This window comes from Pleurodeles waltl, chromosome 3_1, assembly GCF_031143425.1.
Source record: "Pleurodeles waltl isolate 20211129_DDA chromosome 3_1, aPleWal1.hap1.20221129, whole genome shotgun sequence".
In the NCBI taxonomy this organism is placed as follows: Eukaryota; Metazoa; Chordata; class Amphibia; order Caudata; family Salamandridae; genus Pleurodeles; species Pleurodeles waltl.
In genome coordinates, this window is record NC_090440.1 from 647,340,782 (window position 1) to 647,364,840 (window position 24,059).

General features: G+C 45.7%; 1 protein-coding gene across 1 annotated transcript in view; it reads right to left on the reverse strand.

Moving 5' to 3' along the window:
* LOC138283526 (mucin-5B-like) overlaps positions 1 to 24,059 on the reverse strand; it is a 466,047-nt gene that overhangs the window by 52,637 nt on the left and 389,351 nt on the right. Inside the window, exon 24 of the mRNA XM_069221466.1 lies at positions 5,294 to 5,533. Coding sequence (XP_069077567.1) covers positions 5,294 to 5,533 — 240 coding nt within the window. The remainder of the gene's footprint in view (positions 1 to 5,293; positions 5,534 to 24,059) is intronic.

The window sequence follows — 24,059 nt, forward strand, 5'->3', positions numbered from 1 at the left end:
CCCGCCGTGCAGAAGAGCACCGCTGAACATGGCCCCGCCGTGCAGAAGAGCACCGCTGAACAGGCCCCCGCCGTGAAGATAGGCACCGCTGAACAGGGCCCCGCCGTGCAGAAGAGCACCGCTGAACAGGGCCCCGCCGTGAAGATAGGCACCGCTGAACAGGGCCCCGCCGTGCAGAAGAGCACCGCTGAACAGGGCCCCGCTGTGAAGATAGGCACCGCTGAACAGGGCCCCGCTGTGCAGAAGAGCACCGCTGAACAGGGCCCCGCCGTGAAGATAGGCACCGCTCCGCTGGGCCCCGCCGTCTCAAGCACCGCTCCGCTGGGCCCCGCCGTCTCAAGCACCGCTCCGCTGGGCCCCGCCCTCTCAAGCACCGCTCCGCTGGACCCTTCCTGTCAAGCACCGCTCCGCTGGGCCCCGCCGTCTCAAGCACCGCTCCGCTGGACCCTTCCTGTCAAGCACCGCCCCGCTGGGCCCGCCGTCTCAAGCACCGCTCCGCTGGACCCTTCCTGTCAAGCACCGCTGGCACAATGACAGTGCCGGTTCTGTGTCGAGCTACTGTTCATGGTTCACTGTGCCCACCATGCCTCCTCCATGACCAGTGGTCTCTGTAGTCCACCTGATGGACTGTGGCTTTGCACTCCCCAGGATTGTACAATGGGCAAACCACCCACTGTAGAGACATTGAGAGACTGTGGCTTTGCACTCCCCAGGATTGTACAGTGGGCAACCCACCCACTTTAGAGACATTGAGAGACTGTGGCTTTGCACTCCCCAGGATTGTACAGTGGGCAAACCACCCACTGTAGAGACATTGAGAGACTGTGGCTTTGCACTCCCCAGGATTGTACAGTGGGCAAACCACCCACTGTAGAGACATTGAGAGACTGTGGCTTTGCACTCCCCAGGATTGTACAGTGGGCAGCCCACCCACTGTAGAGACATTGAGAGACTGTGGCTTTGCACTCCCCAGGATTGTACAGTGGGCATGGTGGCCCCTTCGTGGATCTGGCGTTGTGGACTCATGTGGCTGTGGTGCCCCCCCCTTCCCTTCCCCCTGAGGTGCCTGTAGTTTTATCATCAGATGCCCCAGCAGTGTTCTCTCCAACGGACTCAGGTCTCCTGTGTGGGCTTTGCCCTTGTGTTGATACACTTTGGCCCACGGACACTTGGAATTTCGTTAAATGTGCTGGACTAATTGCCTCGGTTTATCGATTGCACAAAATATTTATTTTCTTTTGTATTATTTTTATTGCTATTTGACCATGACTTAACAGAGGCTATTTTTGACATAAATTTTGTTTCTCTATTTAATGATGTCTTTGCATTTTTCCAGGGGGTTTGGGTGGTGTCACTGTGACTTGTTGCTCTGCATTGGTGTGTACATATTTGGGGGGGGTGGGGGTCGCATATGTGTGTGCCGTAACCTTTCCTCCTCCCCCCTCCCCTGTGTCGTAGGTGCAGTACTCACCGTTGTCGTCTGCGGCGGCGTTCGTACTCGTGGTAGATGAGCAGGTAGACGAGAGCAGGTAGGATGTTTAATTCGGGTTCCATGTTGTCCTCCATCCTCGTGGAGTGCATAGAGGTGAGCGTTTTCCCATTCGTAGTCTGTTTCCGCCGTGTTTTTATCGGCAGGGCTCCCGCCCCGGAAAAGGTGGCAGATTGGTGAGTTGTGATAGGGTGGGCGGTACATTGTCTGCCGCCTGCCTGTTGGCGGTTACCGCCAACCTGTTTGTTTTTCCCGCCGTGGCGGTCGGAGTGTTAAAGTGGCGGGCTGTGTTGGCGGTTCCCGCCAGGGTCAGAATTCCATTTTTCGGACCGCCGGCCTGTTGGCGGGTTGGCTGCCGCTTTATCACCGACCGCCAGGGTTAGAATCACCCCCATAGTGTTTAAAATAATGTTTCACTTACTGTACTGTCTGTGAAGGTCCCATTCATACTCCTGCTTCTTTCAGCTTCAGCCACTTGAAATTAAAACCTCCAACCTGGGCAGTTGCAGATTCGAGTTTTCAGTACCTGTTCTTTCACCCCACCCTTTCCCAACTCCGTGATGAGTTGGGAAAGGGTAAAGTGACTGTCTGAGTCACATAGCCACGGGCACTGCAGGGTTTAAGCCTGCAACACCTGTGGCTATCCTCATCTGTGACATTTTGCCATGTCACAAACTTGAAGGCACCGAGGTGTGCCAGGGGTCTCATGCCATGGCTGGGGGTGTAGCCAGTCCTGGATAATCTCTGATGGCTGGTGCAGGCAACTTTTTGTGCCTGAGCCAGACATCAGACATTTTCTCTATCTGAGCAGTTTTAGATTGCTGCTAGACAGCATTTTCTTTTTATATCAAGAGTGACTAAAAGAATATTATTCACTCTTGGTATAACAAAGCGGGGGCATAGCCCTGAAACCTTAACAGGAAAACCGCTACTGCTGCCTATTACCTTTGACTATTATTATGAGCACAGTTAGTGGTTTTGGACTAATACATTACATGAGACTGGCAGAATACCCCAGCACAGAAACTACCAGCAAAAACAAGGTTTCAATAAATGGTCTGTATATGATTTCGTATTAGTATCCAAACTAAGGGCCTGATTACAACTTTGGAGGACGGTGTTAATCCGTCCCAAATGTGACAGATATACCACCTACCGTATTACGAGTCCATTATATCCTATAGAACTCGTAATACGGTAGGTGGTATATCCGTCACATTTGGGACGGATTAACACCGTCCTCCAAAGTTGTAATCAGGCCCTCAATCCTTAGGATTACCAAAAATTACATGGAAATCCATCAACCACTGATTGAATTCCACAGTTTAGGAATGATTTATATGTTGGAGACTGAGTGCCCTGTCCATCAACTTAATGGTCCATCCACCCAATACAAATGCAGGTGTACCTTTGTTGTAATGGCAGCAGAGACTACTCTGTCTCCACCATGGTCACACTGCTAGAGAGGTTGACCTGTATTTCCCCCCACCTAATTTAGATGAGCAGAACTGCCAGGAAAATGTTTTCAGTAAGGAAAAGTGAAAACTGCAAAATGCCCCTCTGGCACAGGAGATAACCCTCATGGCGATGAGAGCATTGTTATTTCTTAATGTTCAAAAACGAAATCCCAATTTGTTTTTCAAAATAAAAAAAATGTAACTTGCAGTACAACTCTGTCATGTTTGATGGAGCCATATGGCAAAGTTACAATATATTGGGCGGAAACTCCTTGACGGGAGTTTTTGTTAATGCTTGAAATATGTTGTCGGCCCCACAGACATTTTAAACTTTGGGCATTGGGACCTCCTCCAGAACGACAGAGAAATTTACTCCATCACCCTGGTGGAGGGCAGCCCAGCCACAGAACTCTGAATCTGGCCCTTAGTCTTTCTAAAAACCAGAAACGATTTTAAAACTACACATTTTCTTGGAGAATTATCGTTGGTGACTATGCAAGTGGAAACCAGCTTCAGAGTTTTTTTTTGTTCATTTCACACAGTTTCTACAATTTCGTAACGACACAAAGTAGTCAAACTGCCATACATTTGAAATAGCAACTAATAGTCACCTGTGCAATTTGGAGCCAATAATATAGTGGACAACAAATATGTTTGGATCAACTTAAGAAAAGAGGGCACTGGTCTATACTTGCTTGATAGCTTTTATCAGAGTCTTTGCAATGTAGAATCAGAGATGCTTCTTCAACACAAACCAAAAAACAATCACAAAAACACACTATAAAATAGGAAAGCTTTTGAGGGATGACAATGACACGTATTCCTTGTTCACATGTGCTAGTGAATTTACTTCATATTTGATGAGAAAAACAACATATAATCAAATGTGGTTCCAGAAAGAGAGGGCTACTATTGTTCTTTATAAGAGTAGTGAAATAATTCAACATTGTCATTGCCTGATGTAGGTGTCAGTTTTAACACAAGTCGTAGTGGCAATAGGAAAGTAGCACATATACTTTATAACCCAAGGCTGTTTCTTCTTTACAGAGTCAAGCGACAAAAGCCACTTTAAAGCACATCTCAGAAACACTTGTTTACTTCAGCAGGATAACTGAATGTGCGAGGAATAAGTGCCCCACCCCCTCCCAGCAGCAATTCAAACTTAAGAGCAATATCTTTGGGGCCTTGTAGAAAGCAGGCTCAAATGACTCTAACATGATCTTTCAGGGCTGCAATTAATGGGCAAAGATTCTAAATGTGACTCTTGAAAAAACGCTAAGGCATGAAATTGCTGTTTGTATGAAGAGAAACATTTCCCATATAGGCACTTTGGTACCAGATCTTGGCCAGGTGACAGACTTTACCCAAGGCCTAAATACCTAAAGAAAACATTAGCTTGGTTTGTCGTCGATTGTTTATTGCTTCTTAAATCAATAAAGATAGACCTGACTTACAAAGGGATTGGCCTTGCTTAAGGCAGCCTGAAGACTAATGGATGTAATTCATGAAGGTTTCCTCTGTCTTAAGCTACTCTAAAAGTAGTTTTTATCATGTGTTTAGTTTAAAAGGGTCTGCAGCCAAAGAAAAACCTTAATAAATCGTCACATATTTTCTGACTTAAGTAGGTCTCAGGACTTAAGCCAGGAACATTTCTTAGTCAATAAGCCTATATGACCTTACACAGCTAATTAGAAGAACATGAAAGAAATTGTTCTGGGAATACCTTTTCCTTCACACCTTTAGCGCCAAAGGCAAATGATCATCATATAGCCACTGCAGGCTGGAAAGCAAAGGGAAAGATGATCTCCACATGGAATCCCATACATTTGGGAGGTATGAAAAATAATGACTGCCTTTGTGAGAAAAGATTTCCTTTATTGTCATGAAAACTACCACAATATCCTGCCGCCTTTTAGAATATAGTCTTATAGCCTGCTGTCAAGGGCTGTGCTGGTTGGTAAAGGCTCTGAACCGGAGTTGTTGGCCAGAGCTCCTGGCAAGGGACAGGGCCTTTACCTGCTGGTCTGGCTATAAGGCTATTAGAACATTCAACCTACTGAGGGTAAGGTAGAATGTTATAAATTAAAAAGAGAGAAACAAAAAGACAAACATTAGAATGATGGAGCAGAAGGCTTATACCAGCCACTATAAGCCTCCAACCACTTCACTGTCTTTAATGAAGCTCCCAACATTTCTATGCTCTAACAATGCATACAAAATTGCTCTGTGTATTAGAGTGGATTGTGTAAAATGTTACACATGAAACTTGTCAACGTGCTTCGTAATGTCTGTTGTCTGACTTGTACAGTGTTAATGGCTACATCCACCTCTTCTATGTGAGATATACCTGAGAGTGACAGGCAGCAAACACATCACTGATAATGATGCTGCATCCCTTCAGGGCTGCAGGCTTTCGCTTAGGGTTGGTGAAGCACGCATCTTGGATACTGTTTGCATCTGGGCAATTGGGAGAGCCCTTCCAGCTGTTTACGAATTCCAGCGCGGTACCCACAGTGACATGGCTCCTGGTACTGAAGTCATTGTTTCCATTGTCATCGTAGTTCCCGCAGAGACCACAAACTTTACCCTGAAAGGATAAGAAGGAGACAATAAATCATTCCACGGAATTTTAATACACAGGTTTCCACAACCAGCCATCAATCATTTAAAATCAGCATAAAATCTTATTACAAATTCAAACTTGCCTCCACATTGCTTTTCAAAGTGTACATTATAAGGGAATTTCTGTTTATTTACACTCATTACCGCAAGAATCTGCTGTGTTTGTGTAGTTAATTACATCCTCTTTTTATACGTGGAGCAAAATGTAGCACACTTAGAGTAAAAAATTGAGGAGAAAAAAAGATATTTCTCATTGATGCACCTCTAACAGGTAGGCATAGCTTTCTGACACCTTACCAGGTGTACCGGTCTTGGTAAATCTGGGAATGCACCAAAACCCATGGGTGGATTTGTGTGAACCCCCAAGTTTCACCCATAGAATGCCTTCCCAGGCAAATTAACTCAAGGCAGCAACTTTCATTGCCTTAAATTACTCAAGAAATGCTCTGCCAGAGAAGGTGGCCTTGTGTTGCTTAGTAAATCTGGTTTAAGGATTATGGGCCTCATTACAACCATGGATGTCCCGGCGGCCAGAATCTGCCAGGGAAGTGCTGCTTGCAGCGCTGCCCTGGGGATTTTGACTCCCCTTACCGCCAGCCTGTCCATGGCGGTAGACACTGCCATGGAAAGGCTGGCAGTAAGGGGACTTGCGGGGCCTCTGGGGCCCCCAGGCATAGCCCCGTCGCGATTTTCACTGTCTGCCTGTCAGACAGTGAAAATTGCGACGGGGCTGCTGCACCTGCCGCACTGCGACATTGCCGCCGGTTCCATTAGGAGCCGGCTGCAATGTTATGACCGACATTCCCGCTGGGATGGCGGGTGGAAAGCGGGGATGTCTAAATGCGGCCGCATGGGCGACTGACTGGCGGTTCAGCCTTGGCGGTCTGCCTTGTCCGACCGCAAAGGTTGAAATGAGGGCCTATGTTCCCCTTGTAACACCATGCATGATGCAAGGGCAATGTGATTCAATGACAAATCTGGCCCTTAGTGTCATGCAAAATCATTCTTCAAGAAGCATGCTGTTTGATTAACTAACATGAAGGTCTGTATCCGTCCAAAAATTATCATTGCACTCACATGATTTATAGATTCACATGTCCTTCAACTCTTGTACCAGAATACTAGGCACCAAAAGTGAGATTTCTGTCAATGTTAAACTAAAAAGAACTGTTTTCATGTTGCATTCAAACATTGCCTTGGTTCCAGTTTTAGATACTATGGAAAATTACTTTCTGTTTTGTTAATGCCAATGGATTCAAAAGTGCATACATTTCCACCCAAGAATACCTCCCAGGGCTGTATTCATTTTGGGGAGGTTGCTGCATGGCCACCCTCCCAAAGCCTCCAGAGGCACTGGGGAGCCCATCCCCAGGGCTGAAAATGTATTTATCACATCATACCACTTACATCAGAGTTTCCTCTCCTTACTCTCACAAACACTCAAACCTCTGCCACTCACTCATATTTCAACTCTCTACACATTATACCAAATTACAAATCATTTAATCACTCTTAACTAACCCTCAGGTAATGCTCCAAGCCCACACTTACTCCATGTCTGTGTGCCTCAGGTAGCTCATAGTGATCTTAATACCTGAAAACATTGTTTATGGAGCAGGAGGGCTCGGACCCCCGTCCCCAAGCCTCAGTGGCCCCTGAGAACCCACTGCTGGTGCTAAACGTGAATGAGGCACCCACGGCCCCCCTCCCCAAGCCATCAGAGGCCCTCGGGAGCCCACCCCTGGGCCGAACATATTCTATATGGATAGGGGAGCATGCAGGCCGCTCCCTGAGCCTCAGGAGGCCCCTGGGAGCCTACCCAAGGCCTGAAATCATTTTAAATGGAGAGGGTGTGTGTGGTCCACTTCTACAAGCCTCTAAAAGCTCCAGGGAGCCTACTCCTTGGGCGTAAAATGTTCAAAATGAAGAGAGGGACTGCACAGCATCCCTGAGTCCGATGTCATAGGTCATGGCATGAGGGATGTCATATTTGAGGTCATAAGTAGCACATGGTGGTGGTGCAAGCTAAAGTTAGTGCTGCTAACTACAGCTGGTGAATTTCAGTGTTTTATTTTTAGTTCAAAATGTTGATGTTGTCATTGACAAATTCACCTAACTATAACTTTGCTTTAACTTTTAGTTTTTTTATTGAATTTCTAAGTTTTGTTTAAACAAAAACAGACCTTTATCACACCTAACTCTAACATTACTTTAAAGATTATTTTTTCCAGTGAATTTCTATGTTTCTATGTTTTTTTAACAGAAACTAATATTTAGTCTACGTAAATGCGATCAGGTCCTGCAGCCAACACCCCTCCATACATACGACCCCATGCTGCGCACAGCCTTCAGCCTTGTGCAGGTCAGCGGTTGGCAATAGGGCTTGACACTGGGGACCACAATCCCCAGGACTGTTTGATTTCTAATCAAAGGGTAGGGGGGCCCTTTTCTCCAAGCCGTTGTATGCTCAGGGGACTCCATCCCACCGGACCGTGTATTTCTTAATGAGGAGGGCTATAATTATCAGCCCCCCATCTCCCAGAGCTCCTCTTCTAAATGAAGGGGAGGAGGAGCACAGTGATAGAGGGCCCCAGAGCCATAAATCCCACTCAAGGGAAGTGAAGTGATCCTTCCAAAGACATGGTCTGTATTGGAAGTCTGGGAAACATTGGTCCCAATTGTTTGAGGGGAGAGGAAATTATAACTTGTATTCAATTAACAAAATGTCTAGCCAAACAAGAATTCTGTAATCTAGTGGAGGATTTATTTTAACAGAAGTGTGGAGTTAAAAACAAACATTGGATTGTGTAGATCTGATAAACATAAGGTAACAAATTCTAGTACTGTTCACCATAACTCTATTTTTTTTCTTTATGTAGATTTTACAGATATAAGCTGTTTGATGTCCTCCAGAAGCTTTTCCAAGTGATACAATACCTGCTTCTCCTCCTTTACAGTATATTGTTCACAAACATACTATAGTAACCCCCTCCTAAAGATGTATGATCTAGAATGGACTAGAATAAAACATTCCAGCTAATTATAAGCTTATTTCAACCATGCCGCTTTTGGCTAAAATAAATGAATCTTTGTTTGCTATCCTGTTCTATAGCTACCTAGATCCTAACTATATGCTGCCAGATTTTCAACTATGTTTCAAGACTGTATGTGGTACTGAACCCCCAATATCTAATATTAGGTAGCAGTTACTAGAAGTGAGAGACAGAAGTCATCCTGCTGATCTGATATGTTTCTGCGGATTGACCGAGTTTAACATTGTAAACTAGGGACTGTTCCTCGCCCACATGGAGCGTGAGATAGGAACAAGTGGTAGGGATACTTTCTGACAAAATAATTGCAACCAATCTGATTCAATTCAGATCAATCTATCTACAGTCTATCCCTAGAATGTGATAAACCTCTGGGGCCAGCCCTATAACTAACCCTAATCAAAGCTGCACGGTCTCCTTGACAGTCTTATAGTGGCCCATAATGCTCTTGATTAGCTGTATTCAATTGTTAGCTATATGCCACCGTCACCCAAAATTGGCTGGACCTCCATGAAGGGGCTAGAAACTCAAACACTCTGGCAGAATTCAGAGAGTCTATTAAAAAGCTGGATACCTAATAGCTTCTTGTATGTAATGCAAGTAAATTGGAAATTGTGTAGCTTGTCTCATCACCCAGCAAACATTATTATTGATTGGCCTTCTGTGTTTTGACCTGTGCCTTGCACTGCTAACTCAATGTGGAATTTTAAGGTCATTCTTGAAGCTGATCTTTCCTAAGAACCGAAGACAGCGGATATCACAAAGGCAGCCCATTAACATTGCTGTACTTTTTGGAAAATGTATACATTATTAGAACTATCCCATAACAAAGTGCTTGTCCAGGGGCTGTCATCTTCCTCAGGTATACATTTCTGTAAGAAATTGTGTTACTGGTTGGGTGGGGGTGGTGGGGTGAAACCATTCCCAATCAGCAACCACTATTATTCTCAGGGTAAAGTCACATGCAAAGTATACATTAAGCTGGGCTCAACCCTCAGGTAGCTTTACACAGAGCAGTCAGGCTTAACTCAGAGGCAATGTGTAAAGCATTTGTGCAATACTTCAAACAGTAACTCGCTTCAAACACACCTGAGATAGTTAGTTTTAAAGACTTTAGTGAAAATAGCACTAAAAAGGTGCTAAGCACCAAATGTGGATATCTGGTAATGCCGGACCAGGACAAAGTCACATGTTCAGGCTAACTAGGATAGAGCGGAGTCCGGCTAAACAGAACAAGTTAGGCCCACTGAGGAGAGTACCTTTAACCCTGGTTTGTGGAGCATTGCAAAGATGTGTGTTGAAGATGCATCACACAGCCAAAGCTATGCACTGATTCCAAGATGCAGCCGCTGTGTCGTTGTCGAGGATTCTGTCGATGATGGCTTGAATTGCACAGTCCAGAGTCGAGGATGTGTTGCACAGTCGGGGCGATGAGTCAGTTCCAAGGAGCTGCAATGCTGTGGTTCAGAGTCTGGCATTGTCATTGACACTGCTGTCCATAAGAGATGCGAGGATCTGCACTGAGGATGCAATGCGCAGCAGTAGTTCTGATGCAGTGAGAAGCTATGACGGGGTGCGGGCCTATGTGGCGGTTCCAACCCATGTATCACTAGTGATGTGTCGGTTCTGCTGGGGTTTGCTAAAGGAAAAGAGATGCAGTCGTTCCGCTGGATCTACAGAGACTGGCAGAACAGCTTAGGCCCACTTCAAAGAGTTTCGGACTTGGGTGGCACCATTTGGCAAGGTAGACTTACTAATGGAAGAGTCCAGGTGCAGGTGTAAGGTTGTTGGAGCCTCCTGTTCTTGAGGCTCAAGTAAGGCAACTAGCCCTCAGAGTTACGCTGGGTTTCTGGTTTCAAAAGATGATGTGCCAGTCCTTCTCACCCAGACAAGAGACAGAAGGCAGCAAGGCACCAGGTCAGCAAAGCTAAGCAGCTGTTCAACAAAGCAGTAGTCTGGCAGGACAGGAGTCTGGCACAGTGCCAGTCTTTCAGCAGCTCAGCAGTCCTTCTTCCTGGCAGAGTATCCAAAGTCCTGAAGTTTACTTAAGAGCTGGTCCCATAGTTATCAATATTTTACTCAATGCAGCAAACCATCTTGCTTCGCTACTCTGCGTGAAAAGAAGATGACAAGAATACACTGTATTGAACAATATATGGCACGTTCATGCTTTCTGCCTGTGCTGGTATATAACTGCCAGCTATTGCCAGCACAGAAACACTTGCACCAGGGTGCAAGGGTGCCTGTGTTGTAGGCAAAATTGTGTTTTCCAGGTTAAGACACCTGCCTGCACAAAAACCAATCCTCAGAGAACTCACAATGGCAGCAGGACAGCACAGCAATACAGCACCAAAGTAAAAGTACAGTATAATCACTGATATCAGGGTCAGAGATGAGGGGACAGAATCTCTGGAGCCCACTCTCTGCAGAACAGAGGCGGATACAGTATCTTACCACTCTGGCATACTTAGAAATAGGAACAATGAGAAATAAATATATTTCTCCTCATTAGGTCTCAGAAGGGGAGGCATACAGTTCTGACCAATTCTCTGGTCCAATAGTTTTGGTAAGTATGTAAATCTGTCCCCATGTAGCATTCCGGGAGAACCTTAGTGTGCTTCCATGTGCAGCTACAAGGCCATGTATACCAATTCTTCAGCACACATACAATAGTCCATATTTTGGGACTGTTCCGCCTATCAGGGTGGTGCCGCTGAGACCCTCCAATTCCACAATGTTTCTTCTGGCCCTCATTAGGGAGGCATTATTAAATAGTAGTGCATACTTTGGAATTGTTTGTTTGCCCAGAATTCCCCAGTTTGCTGGGTAGCCCGATGTACACATTTTTCTGCCCTACCAGAAAGTAGCAACTCCTAGACACTCAGACAAGGTTAGCATTGAAGAGCACACTCCAAAACTACTTGTCATTCCCCATCTTGCCCATTTTAAACAGTCAAGTTTGTGTTTAATGGGCTCTGTGGAAAAGCGTACATTACACCAATTGTAAGACTGGCCAAAGGGCCACCTTTCTGAGATATCTGGATATCTGCAGGTATCTGGACAGTTAGTGTCAACCAGATAGTTCATATTCTGCTGTCATCATTTCCTGAGTTGTGCTAGGGACTTCGGACACATGATCAAAAGGGTTCGATATAGCTGTGATTATCCGTATTGACATAGGGGTGTCATCAAGATCCTAATTTTGAGTGGGAATTCTTCTGCTACCTTCAGCGACTTGAGATTGTACATATCTAACATGTCTTTTAATTGCAGGTACCAAAAGTATTGGGAGTCATATTGGCATGGTAATTCAGAAAGTGACAGCATACCCAGATATTTCCACAAATAATTCAATTTTGAGGTACGTATCAAATCCCGTCTGAGGAAACCCCACAGTCTACTCACTTCTCAGAGGGCAAACGAGTCCACCAGGGGTGTTTCTAATGTTAGTTTGCCCATCCCACAAGAGTGTTCTAGTTACTGTATCTGCCTCAAAAAAAGAGTCTATCATGCACCGCATATGGCCTATTTGTCGCATGTACAGGACATTGGGTAGGGAGATCATTTTGTACAATGTCGCCTGCTCTATGAGCAATGATGGGAGCTTCCTCCAGTGCTCAACGTCAGTGCAATATTCATCAAGGATTCTACAAAGGTTAAGCCTCAGAAAGTTGTTTGCACTGGTAGTCATGTTCATACCAAAGTATAAAACTCAGCTTGCGTCCATTGTATCAAATATTCCCCACTGTTGGGTAGGGGTGTTCCCCTTGAGGGGAAACCCCACTGAGGAAAAACCTCGCCATCATCGGTCTCAAGCAACTGTTCACCTTGCCTACACACACCGTGGGACACACACTCAACCTCATTTTCTGTGCCAGCAAGAACATCACCTTCAGAAAGAACTCCACATTGGAACGACCAACACTGCATACATTTCATCACCACACCTACCGCCAGCCACTACACCCTCTGCTCCCCACATAGGAAATGGAACCAGATCACTGAGGAGCAGCTCACCAGCACCCTCAGCAAGTCACCACCTTCCACGGCCACAAACACCAACATCTCGTCAGGGAACTTCAACCAATGAATCTCTGAATGCGCCAACACCCTAGTGCCACTCTGAACGACCTCAGGCTAACACAACTCCAGGAAGGTCAGCAGGTTCTCAGGCACACTAGCAGACGTCTAGAAAAAAGATGGAGGGAACATAAAGACCCTGGAGGACCTCGCGGCCTCCAAATTAGCCATCAACAATCACCACCACCTCATCAGATTTACTGGAAAAATCACCCTTCAGGACTGTATCAACATCATAGCACAGAATACTAAAGAGCTCTTTGCCATGGTCAACGAATTTGCCAAAATCCAAACAGAACCTGCAAACATCCCTCTATCCTAGGACCACTGCAACACACTATCCACCTTCTTCCATCAAAAAATCAAGGACATCTATGGACCCCAAAACCCTCCAAGCCCACCTGCAACCGACCAGCCAGGATCCCCTGAAACCTCTGCACATCCTACACCACTGGGTCTCCACCACCACAGATGAGACCTGCTCCATCATGAGTAGCATGCACTCAGAGGCCCCCACGGATTTCTATCCCCACCACATTTTCGATAAAGCCAGCACCTTCATCGCACCTGTGCCCCACCAAATTCTCAACTGCTGCATAGAGACAGCTACCTTCCTCAAGGACTGAAAGCATGCCAAAATCTGCCCACTCCTGAAAAAAGCCATGTCCGACTCACCGGACCACAAGAACTACCACCCCATGTCACTGCTGCCATAACCAGCCAAGGTAATTGAAAAGGCCATCAACACACAGCTCTGCAAACACAAAGAAAATACCAACATCCTGGACATCTCTCAGTCAGGCTTCAGGAGCAACCACAGCATGGAGACTGCCCGCCTAGTCTCCACAGACGACATATGCTCACTCCTTGACTGAAGCAAAATAGCAGCCCTCATCCTACTTGACCTCTAGAGTGCTTTTGACATGGTCTCCCACCACACCCTCTGCTCCATACTCCATGCAGCTGGCATCCAGGACAAGGCCCTAAAGTGGATACGCTATTCATGACGGGCAGAACATAGACAGTCAGACTTCCATCCTACCTGTCCAAACCTACGGAGATCAGCTACAGAGTGCCCCAGGGCTCTTCTCTGAGCCCAAAACTCTTCAACATATACATGGCCCCAATCGCATGCATCATCAGAAGCCATGGACTGAACATTGTCTCCTACCCAGCTGATCATCTCACTGACCAAAAACCCCTCAACTGCCAAGAAGAACTTCCACAACGCAATTGAAGCCGTTTCTGCCAGGATGAAGGAAAGATTCCTCAAGCTCAACTCAGAAAAGACTGAGATCCTCATCCTGGGACCCTCCTCATCCACCTGGTATGACTTGTAATGGCCTGCAACACTTGGTACCCTCGCACCCCAACAAACCACTTCGGCTTCATCCTGGACTCACCTCTCGTAGTTACCCACCAGATCAACACTGTTGCATCCTCCTGTTCCACACACTCCGACTTCTCTGGAAAATCGTCAAATGGATCTCAAACGTAACTCACACCCTGGTCATTAGCAGGCTCAATTATGACAAGGCCCTCTACGTCGGCACCACCCTGAAGAATAGGATGAAACTACAGCACATCCAGAAAGCCTCCGCCAGACTCATCCTGAGCATCCCCTGCCCCAAACACATCAACAAACACCGGAAAGGCCTCCACTGGCTCCCTGTCAAGAAAAGGATAAATTTCAAACTCCTCACCCGCTCATAGAAGGCTCTTCCACAACTTAGGACCTATCTACCTCAACCATCACATCTTCTACTGCCCGCCAGACCTCTCCGCTCTGCTCAACAGACACTAGCCACCATACCCTGCATACAGAGGACCTCAGCTGGAGGAAGATCCTTTGTCTACCTCGCAGCGAAGAGCTGGAACACCTTGCCTCTTCATCTCAGGCAGTCACCATTGTTACCTCGATTCAAGAAGGACCTTGAGACCTGTCTTTTCAACTGAATTTGAGTGAACCCAATCCTTCAGAGCTCCTTGAGACCCTTACGGGTGAGTAGTCTTGCTTGATAAAAATTTGATTAATTGACTGATTGATCGATTTACTGAATTCTTCCAATTTATACGCAACCTGGAATACTCCTTGAAGATCCGTGGGATGGCTTGCACTCCAGGGGTAGACCGACCGGAGTCAGCTAAGTGAAGAAATATATCATCAGTGATAAGGGATAAAAGATCCTTCCAGTCCCAATCCCATCTAAGTCCCTTTATTTCTGCATCACAATGAATTTAACAAGCCATCGGTTTGACTGAACAGGTGAATCACAAAGCGGGCATCCCTTGGACCAGTGATAAAATTCACAAGAGTGCGTCAATTAACCTGACCCTTACTCTAGAGTCTTTGTATAGCAAACAGACCCATAAAGTGAAGTCTGAGGGGGAAAGCCAACAGGTTCAGTCATTCAAGCAAATCAAATGCCTTTTTGGTATCCAGTTACAGTATCAATGCATGTTCCCTTATATTTGTGGACTTTGCAGGCATGAAGCCTGAGTGACATGGTGCTATCAGTTCCTTTACCACCTCCCAGAGGAGGGTGGCCAGTTGGCCACGATTTTGAACGCTACATTTAGAAGCAAGATGGTCCTTTAAGAGGCCAGTTTAGCCATAAGCTTCTTCTTGTGAATTAGGACAATGTTCGTCATAAGGAGATTCTTTGGAAAGATGCCTTGCCCTTGGGCATCATAGAATATCTGTGTGAGGGTTCTACATAGATGCTGGACAAGTGATTCCAATGGCAGACCATGGAAAATTAATCTTCCAGCTTGTGGAGTTCCTGTATCCACACAGGATGGGTCAGAAAACTGACACTAATCATCACCCATTTGTCCTGGGTGCAAGATGGACCATATCCAGTCCTTCAGGACTCCTCTCAAATCACAAACCACAAGTCTAGCCTTTTTTTAAACTTCTGCAGTTCAAGAAAGTGGTCTGAGGAGGGTGCCTTGGGATACCACTTTTGAGATTGGCACCAGTTAGTTAGTGGATATGACTTATACGCACACCTTAACAAAACTAGAAAAAGTTCCTAGCCCTACCTACTTTTTCAGTAGTTCATGTTTGCCTTACTGTAAAAAGGCCCACCATGCAAACATTTTAAAATAACTAAACTCTTCGGTCACACTAAACTTTGGTGCTGACAGATGGGGTGTTATAGGGGAGCGTACTACAGAAACTAATAGTGTCCTCTCACATTTAACACTACAATAAAGTTAGATTGAAGCAGGTCACTGACCTACAACAAATAATGAGACAGTTGTCTAGTAAGACAAAGCAGGGTCCTTCAGCAGCCAGACAGAGGACGTGTAAGAAATGGGGTCTGGTCCTGTTGATCCCTTTCAAGGGTGCAGATGTTTTTGCCTCAGAAAAGGCCTTTCAGTCAGGATGTGTCACTGTTGTACCTACAGGACAGGTAGCAGCTCCCACCATAAATGCCCATCTAAACTCATAGAATTCATCACTATCCATTCAGGTCGACCTCTCAGTTAAAGTGATCTAATGTGTGGCTCCTGGAAGAAATTTCACAACTCATTAAAGGCAAAGTACTGACTGGGCACCTGCTGGCGAGCAATGCAAATTATCCTCCAGGTGCTTTGACAGGTTAAAGGTAAATTTCTAAAAGATACCTATCTTTAAAACTGATTAAAATTCCAACTTCACCAATTAATTGGATTTTTAACAACTATTACACAAATTGATTTAAGTATATTTCTAGCCTAATTAACTTTCTACCCATGTATCTAAGTTTATTATTTTTCTACCCAAACAGGGAATAGCAATTTTAATCTGTACTGTGAATTTCTATATAGAACATCCATGCCTGCCACAATGAAAAAAAGCTTTTGGGACCTAATCAATGTAAGGACATGGTGGCATAAATTTTCTGTATGTTTCACTTATAAATACCATGCATCCTACCTTTTGATCTGCATAGCCTACATAAAGTTACAATGTAGGCTTGTCAAAAAGGGTTATTTTGACCGGACACGCTTCAGGTGTTATACTGCAGCAGTCATGTCTGGAATGGTAGGTACAAAGCTGTGTTTTGTAAGCCTACTTTGTGGATGGCATATTAGGTGCTGCACTTCACCAGTGGCATTTAACTACACCATAAACTAGGGACATATTTGGTCAATTTAACTCCTGTTTACTAGGAGTATCAGTGCACATCCAAACAAATTGGTTCTGGAAAAAGGAGAAATATCTTGCATGACCACACAGAAAAGGCAGATGTCCTACACAGATAAATAACTGCCACAGAATCAAAGTAATAACCAACAAGTCAGGGAAGCAAAGTGGATTCATCCTATGTTTCACCAAATGAATATTCATTCTAAACAATTAAAACAAAAGTGTTCAAGATACCTTCTAGGTTAGAAATTAATAAATAAAACGTTGAGAAAGCTTGACTTGTTCCCATCAGATAGCAGCTTTCAACGGGAGCTGAGACAACTTAAAGCAGGCCTAACAAGCTATACTGGACCTTAAAGAGGCAAGAAGAACAATCCCTGTGGGCCAAGCTACTCTCTGATGTAAAAAGCAATGACAGTGCATGCTTTTGTCTTTGATAAACATGCTACAATGTCCTATGCACTGTGGCGTAAGTCATCACTTAACAGAAGAGGCCCGGGTCACGTTCCGGTTTAACCATTTTAATACAGTGCAGAAACAGGAACCAGAAAAGGTACCATAAAGGACTATCTGCCAGACACTCTCAACTCCAGCAAACAGATCGGCAAAGTGAGAATTGACCAAGCAACACCTGATCACCAGCCAAGCTGCAACTCTATAACAACACTGCCTGTAATTTCAACATGGCAAATCATTAGATTACCAAGGGAAGATGAGAGGGCCCCCCGCCCAAATGGCATTTCTCCTGTTTTATGCAAGCAAGAAGTATCTTACTGGGCCTGCAATTTGGTCCCTGTCTTCCAGCAAATTCTAATGGATGGAAAAGTCCCTGCTTAGTGGAGACGTTCCATTATTTCACCTCTATACAAGCAGGGTGACAAGTGTAGCACTAGGAAATATAAGTTGATAGCCCTTATCGACAACTGGGTTCAATACTTTGTGGGAGTTATTTTAGCGGAGTTGACATGTTGGGCCACTAGCAACTCAAATATAACTCTATACCAGACTGGTTTCTGCAAGAATATGAGTACCACCACAAACATCCTGGTCCTCTCTTTGTAAATCGATGCCACAAACGGAGCCAAACTACCTCTCTACCTCTGACCTTTTGATCATATAGACTGGAACACACTGGGGCAATCTGAACAACTGTAAGGTCCCATCTGCACTCTTGAATTTACTTGCATTGATGTATATTGAAACTTGGCTACAAGTTAAGCTGGTGTCAGTGACCCGCCTTTCCAGATGTCTTTCAGCCACCAAAAGCTTGAAGCAGGGATGCAGCACTCACTTTGCTTAATCTCTTTATGGCATATCTAACACCAAAGTTGGACAGCTGGAACTCCCATGCTTTGGCATTAAAAAATCTGAAGAAGCACATGGCCGTCCCCAGCTTTACATCACTACTGCAGTTGATTCAGGCAAAGCTCGCCCTAACCATAACGTATTGAAGTGAACCAATGTGGAGAAGAGACGCATCCACACTAGACGGAATAATGGCAGGTGCCTACAGAATGATCTTCAGTCTCCCTAAATACATGTCACCAGCGCCGATAAGGCTCAAATTCGGCCTGCAAAGGCAGACACTTGCCAGAAGGGTTGCATACATTAACTGCTGGCATAGGACCCATGAAGCACCTCAACGTCTGGCTCCAGACCGATGTCAAGACCATGATGTGGGGCACCCTCGCATACAGACCCCTGGGTCCACACCAAGCCTTCTGCAACACCCTCACCAACCTCATCGCTCCCCTTGAAATTGACTCCCTCCACTATTTCCTGCTGAGTGATCTCAGTTTCCACCCTAGCGACCCCAACAACACCCACTCAATTTCCCTCATAGAGAGCCTCAGTAACATTGGCCTCAACCAACTGGTCACCAAACCCATGCATAAAGCCAGACACACGCTGGACGCCATATTCACTTCTAGCAACAGAACCAATTTCACCCATATGACTGAACTCACCTGGACCGACCACATCAACATCCACTTTACCATCTCCAAATACCAGCACACCACCTCCAAGCACCTAGGCTGGGGCAAGGTAACCTAAACCATATGGGCACAGGCTCTAGGCACTGCACAACCCAAGTCGACGGCAGGCCTTGACCTCAATCAGGCTGTTAAAAACCTCACCACCTTGATCGCCAAATCCACCAACAGAGATGCAACGCTGATACCAGCTAAAACCAACAACACCTCCAAGCCAGTAAGATGGTACACTCCAGAGCTCAGAAACTCCAAAAGCAACTACCACCAACCTGAGAAACAATGGTGTGTGACCAAGAACCCCTCCAACAGAGCTGCCTACAAGACAGACCTCAGCAACTACCACCACCACATCAAGGCAGCAAAAAGAGCAGCAATCACTGCCCTCATCAACACTGCAGCCAACCACAAGAAATCACTCTTCAGAATCAAGGAATTCTATAACCTGATAGCCACAGAGACCACCATCCACCCACGCCAGGAATTCTACAACATCCTCTCATACTACTTCCACAGCAAGATCACCACCATATACAACAATTTCAACCCTAACCCTCAACCTCCAGCCTAGGCAACATCTCTCAAGCAGCAAACAACAGCCACATGATAACCTCCTGGTCCCCGATTACCACACAGACCACCACAGCTATCATGTCATCCATACACCCCGGGGCACCCACTGACCCCTGTCACTGGCTTTTCAACCTCAGAGCCAAAGCTATTAGCACAGAATTAACCCACATCCTTAACACCTTCATTTCCAAAGCACCCTTACCGGACGTCTTGAAGCATGAAGAGTTCAGACCCCTCCTGAAGAAACCCTCCACAGACCACAGTGAACTCAAATACTATAGACCAATATCCCTGCTCCCCTTCCCAGCCAAAGTGCTCGAGAAAGCCATCAAACAACAGCTCACAGACTAGCTGAAATGAAACAACCTTCTCAAAACCTCACAATCAGCCTTCTGGGCCAACCACAGCATAGAGACTGCACTGATTGCTACCAAGGACATCATTAGAACCCTCCTAAGCAAAACTGGATCAGCAGCTCTATTCCTTCTGGACCTCTTTGCAGCATTTGATACAGTCTCCCACCACACTCTCCTCAACAGACTCTACAACATAGGCATTCAACAAAATGCCATTAAGTGGGTCATCTCTTTCCTCTCAGGCCGCATGCAGCACATCCGCCTTCTACCCATCAATTCTACACCCGAGAACATCACCTGCAGCTTACCTGAAGGATCCTTCCTGAAGCCAACCCTATTCAATATCTACATGACCTCCTCGCAGACATCATCAGGTCCTACAAACTCAATATAGTTTCCTATGCCTATGACACTTAACTCATACTCTAACTCACCAAAGACACCCACAAAACCAAAGTCAACTTTTTCCATGCCATGACCAATGTGGCAACATGGATGAAAAACAGCTGCCTCAAAATAAATATTGACAAAACGGAAGTCCTGATCTTCGGGAACAACACCTGGTGGCCAGCAGAACTCAGCCCAACACCGTCTCTATCAGATCACGCATAAAAAACCTGAAGCTCTGAAGTTTGATTTTTTAAGAGCAGGCAATGGTACCTATATATCATATATGAACTTATATAGACTTATATGAATTTATATGCCATTTGCCTGATTGCTAAAGCTGGAAAGACAAAGATCATGATATTCAGCAACTATAAACACATGTTAAATCAGCAATAGAGGTTGCAGGAACTGAAAATTCATAATCCATCAATGTGTCTTAGTGGTTGACTGATGTGTGAGTCCTGGTCAAGCAACAGACATAGGGGGTCATTACGACCTCGGCGGTCTTTTTGTAAGACCGCCTGTGCAGGCGGTTTGCCGCTCGGCGTATTATGACTGTTGGCTGCTCTCCGTCGTTATTCCGACGGAGAGCCGCCAACAGCCATACTTGCGGGCGGCGGGGAAGTGGAGGTTGCTCCACCTCCCCGCCACGATAACAGAACACCGCCCAGTGAATCACGTCCTGTGATTCGCTGTGGTGGTGTTCTGTTGGCGTGGCGGTGTCGGCGGAGCTGCCCCCATGGCTCCCGGAGGATCGACAGACCAGGTAAGTTGATTGTCCATTAGGGGAGGGGGGTTGGGGGGTGTTGTGCGTTGTGTGCATGCATGGGGGTGTGCGTGTGTGTATGTAGAGGGGGTGTGTGAGTGCGTGTATCCTTGCGGGGGTGTTGTGTGTATGGGAATGAGTGCGTGTATGTCTGTGGGTATGTCTGTATGGATGTGTGCGTGTATGTTTGAATGTGGGTGTGCGTGCCTGACTGTGTGTGTGGCTGTGGGCATGTATGTTGGGGTGTGTGCGTGTTGGTGGTGCCTGCATGCGTGTCGGGTGTGTGTCAGTAATGTTAAGTTGGGGATCGGGTGGGAAGGGGGGCCCTGCCACCTTTGGGGGTTGGAATGGGTGGTGGGGGGTGTAGGGGAGGGTGTCGGGGTGCGGTGGGGTGTGCTTGAAGACCCCTATCAGTGCCAGGGAAGGAATTCCCTGGCACTGATGGCACTGATAGTGCTTACCGCCATGGATTTCATGGCGGTTGAAACCGCTGAAAATCCACGGCGGTAAGCCGGGTCCAAATTCCGCCGGCGGTATACTGACGGCCGCAGGGCTGGAGACCCAGGTCTCCAGCCCGGCAGTCATTTCCGCCCTGGCAGGCGGGACGGAGAACCAGCGGATGACCATGGCGGTAACCGCCATGGTCATATTTCACCTAGGTAAGACGGCCATCCGCCAGGGTTGTAATGACCCCCATAATCTGTTGAATGATGAAGCGCAAAAAGTCCCTAAATTATTTTGTGTTTAACCCTGGCTATCTTGGCACAAAAAGCAGTCAGATTTTAATTAGAAGTTATCCGTACAGTATTTATGCTGCACACAAACCATAACGAAGTGAAAACACACCATAGGAGAAGTCCCAAATCTAATACATTATTTGACACCAAATGATAACAATCTAATGAACAGTACCCGAGTTATGAGCTTTTAAAGTTTAAGGTTTAAAATAGCATCTAAAACATCAAAGCGCCAACTGAAGCCATCTGGTCACACAAGATCAGTTCAAAGTTTAAAGTCAAAAGTTAAGGCCATTGACAATGGAGCACGGTTCAGATACAAGAAGTGGATTGGGCTAGGTCAATGCTTAACTTCAAACTTAACAACATTTTGAGAGAAAAATGTCTGAGGAGGTAGAAGTTCAGCAGGGCAAAGCTACAGGGAAAGTCATCATCACATCCCCATGGAGGAAAGCCGCTGTAAAGATTTTTACCTTCAGACTTAGTTGGCAAAATAAATGTCAAATATTTCCAGTGGGACAAAGCAGAAGGCTGTAGCCGAAGACAGTCCCATAAGGCCAGATACCCCTTTGGCAAAGGTCCACTAAAATGTATTCGCTGCTGTGGAGAAGAATGTTGCAGGAAAAGCCACAAAGTCAATCTAAACGGTGATGCACCTACAGCAGATAGGCAAGCAGGTTGGTCCCAGTCTCTTCCTGGTACTCAGAGCACTTTTTGGCCAAATATCTCAGTTTTGGAAAATGGCCATCTGGGCAGCTTCACCACAACAACCAAGGGTCCAGGAGTAGATGGAGACCTCCTGGGTGTGGAGGACTCACTCAGACTAGGTGCAGGTCTGGGTTTTTGATGGCAGGAGCCTGCTATGTCCCTGATGCTCTGAACAGGAGGCCAGCAAACTAGCTCTTGGAGTCACTTCTGCTCATCTGGGTGCAGATGTACATGTAGGGCTCAACAGCAGAGCTAGCCTCTGAGAGTTCAAGGCAGGCTCCAGGCAGCAGGACAGTTCCAGGTACCACAGCAGTTTTGCAGAGTGCATAGTAGTCCACAGCAGCAGGCAACCCCCTGAGAGCCCTTCCGCAAGCCGAGTAGTAAACTGAAGTGTGGGTCTGAAGGTCCTATTTTTATAACCTGGTGTCCTACTCTCAGAAGGTGGGAGAAGTTTCTTAAAACGTTCTATGAAGTTATTGCAGTTTCCTGACACCCCTGCCTTGGCTCCAAGCTGGCTGCAGTGATAATACAGGGTAATTAAGCCTAGTGTAAGGGGATAGGACACAGCCTTTTCAGGTGCAAGTAGTACTTTACTCAGCTCCATCCTCATCCTGCCAGATGATGACCCATTGAGGCTCAGTTAATTCCACTATTATGTGACTGCCTTGGAGGAATTCACAAAGAATAACTGTCAGCTATACCCAGTAATCCTAAGGCAGTCCGAAGGTACAAATGACTAGGGGCAGGAAAATGCCAACCTTCTTATAGTGACATTTTCACAATTTTAATTTCCCATTAAAGAGAGTTTATTATTATAATTCCATAGGTACCAAACATGACATAACTACCTCCTCTCATTTAGGGATTGCAGTGTATTAGAGGGGTAGGCCTCCAAGTGCTTTTTATTAGCAGGACATGCAAAGCTCTAAAGTATATGGCCTACCTTTATTTACATACAAAGACACCAGGAGAAAACCTTTAGAGTGACAATTAAAAAAATATTATATAAGGTATTCTATAAAATGAATTTAATAATTTAAAGAATGTTCAGCCAAAAAGAGTTTGAGAGAAGAGGGCTCTATGTTAGGGCACAGTGCAAACAGAATTAACTCTCTACTATGCAGGGCATTAAGGGAATTAATAGGGAGAGTGCAAAACCAAGTCTGTCATTCTGTTGGCACTTAAACAATATGCCCACTCCTCCTTACGAGTGCAAACTCGATGAGTTAAAAATATTGGTCTTAATAAAATGCGACATGCTTTCAAAAATGCTGGCATTGATTCTAGCCTATAGACACCGCATCTGCAGCATTGTCAAATTTAGTTGTTTAGTCCAGTTTGTTAATTTACCTTGGATCGGCAATGTCGCTGGCCTATAGTATAAAAGTGAGTTTCTGCTCATTCAGTTTAAATGGATAATCCTGGATCTTTGCATTTTCATAAGGCTTAACAATTAGATGTGTGTAGGTAGCATCTCCTATTTTCTCTATATCAGCTTTACAAGAAATGGTTGTAATTTTTTTGTCAGTCCTTCCTGATGAACAAAAGTGAAACAATTAAAAGACAACTCGATTCTACAGTGATCTTTAAATCATTGGCTGTAGCTTCTAGGTATGACCCCCCGCCCCCCCCCCCCACGGATTGTTCAAGATCTTATAAATCTCAAGCTGGGCCTTCTTTAAGGTCCATGGGTCAGCAGTAA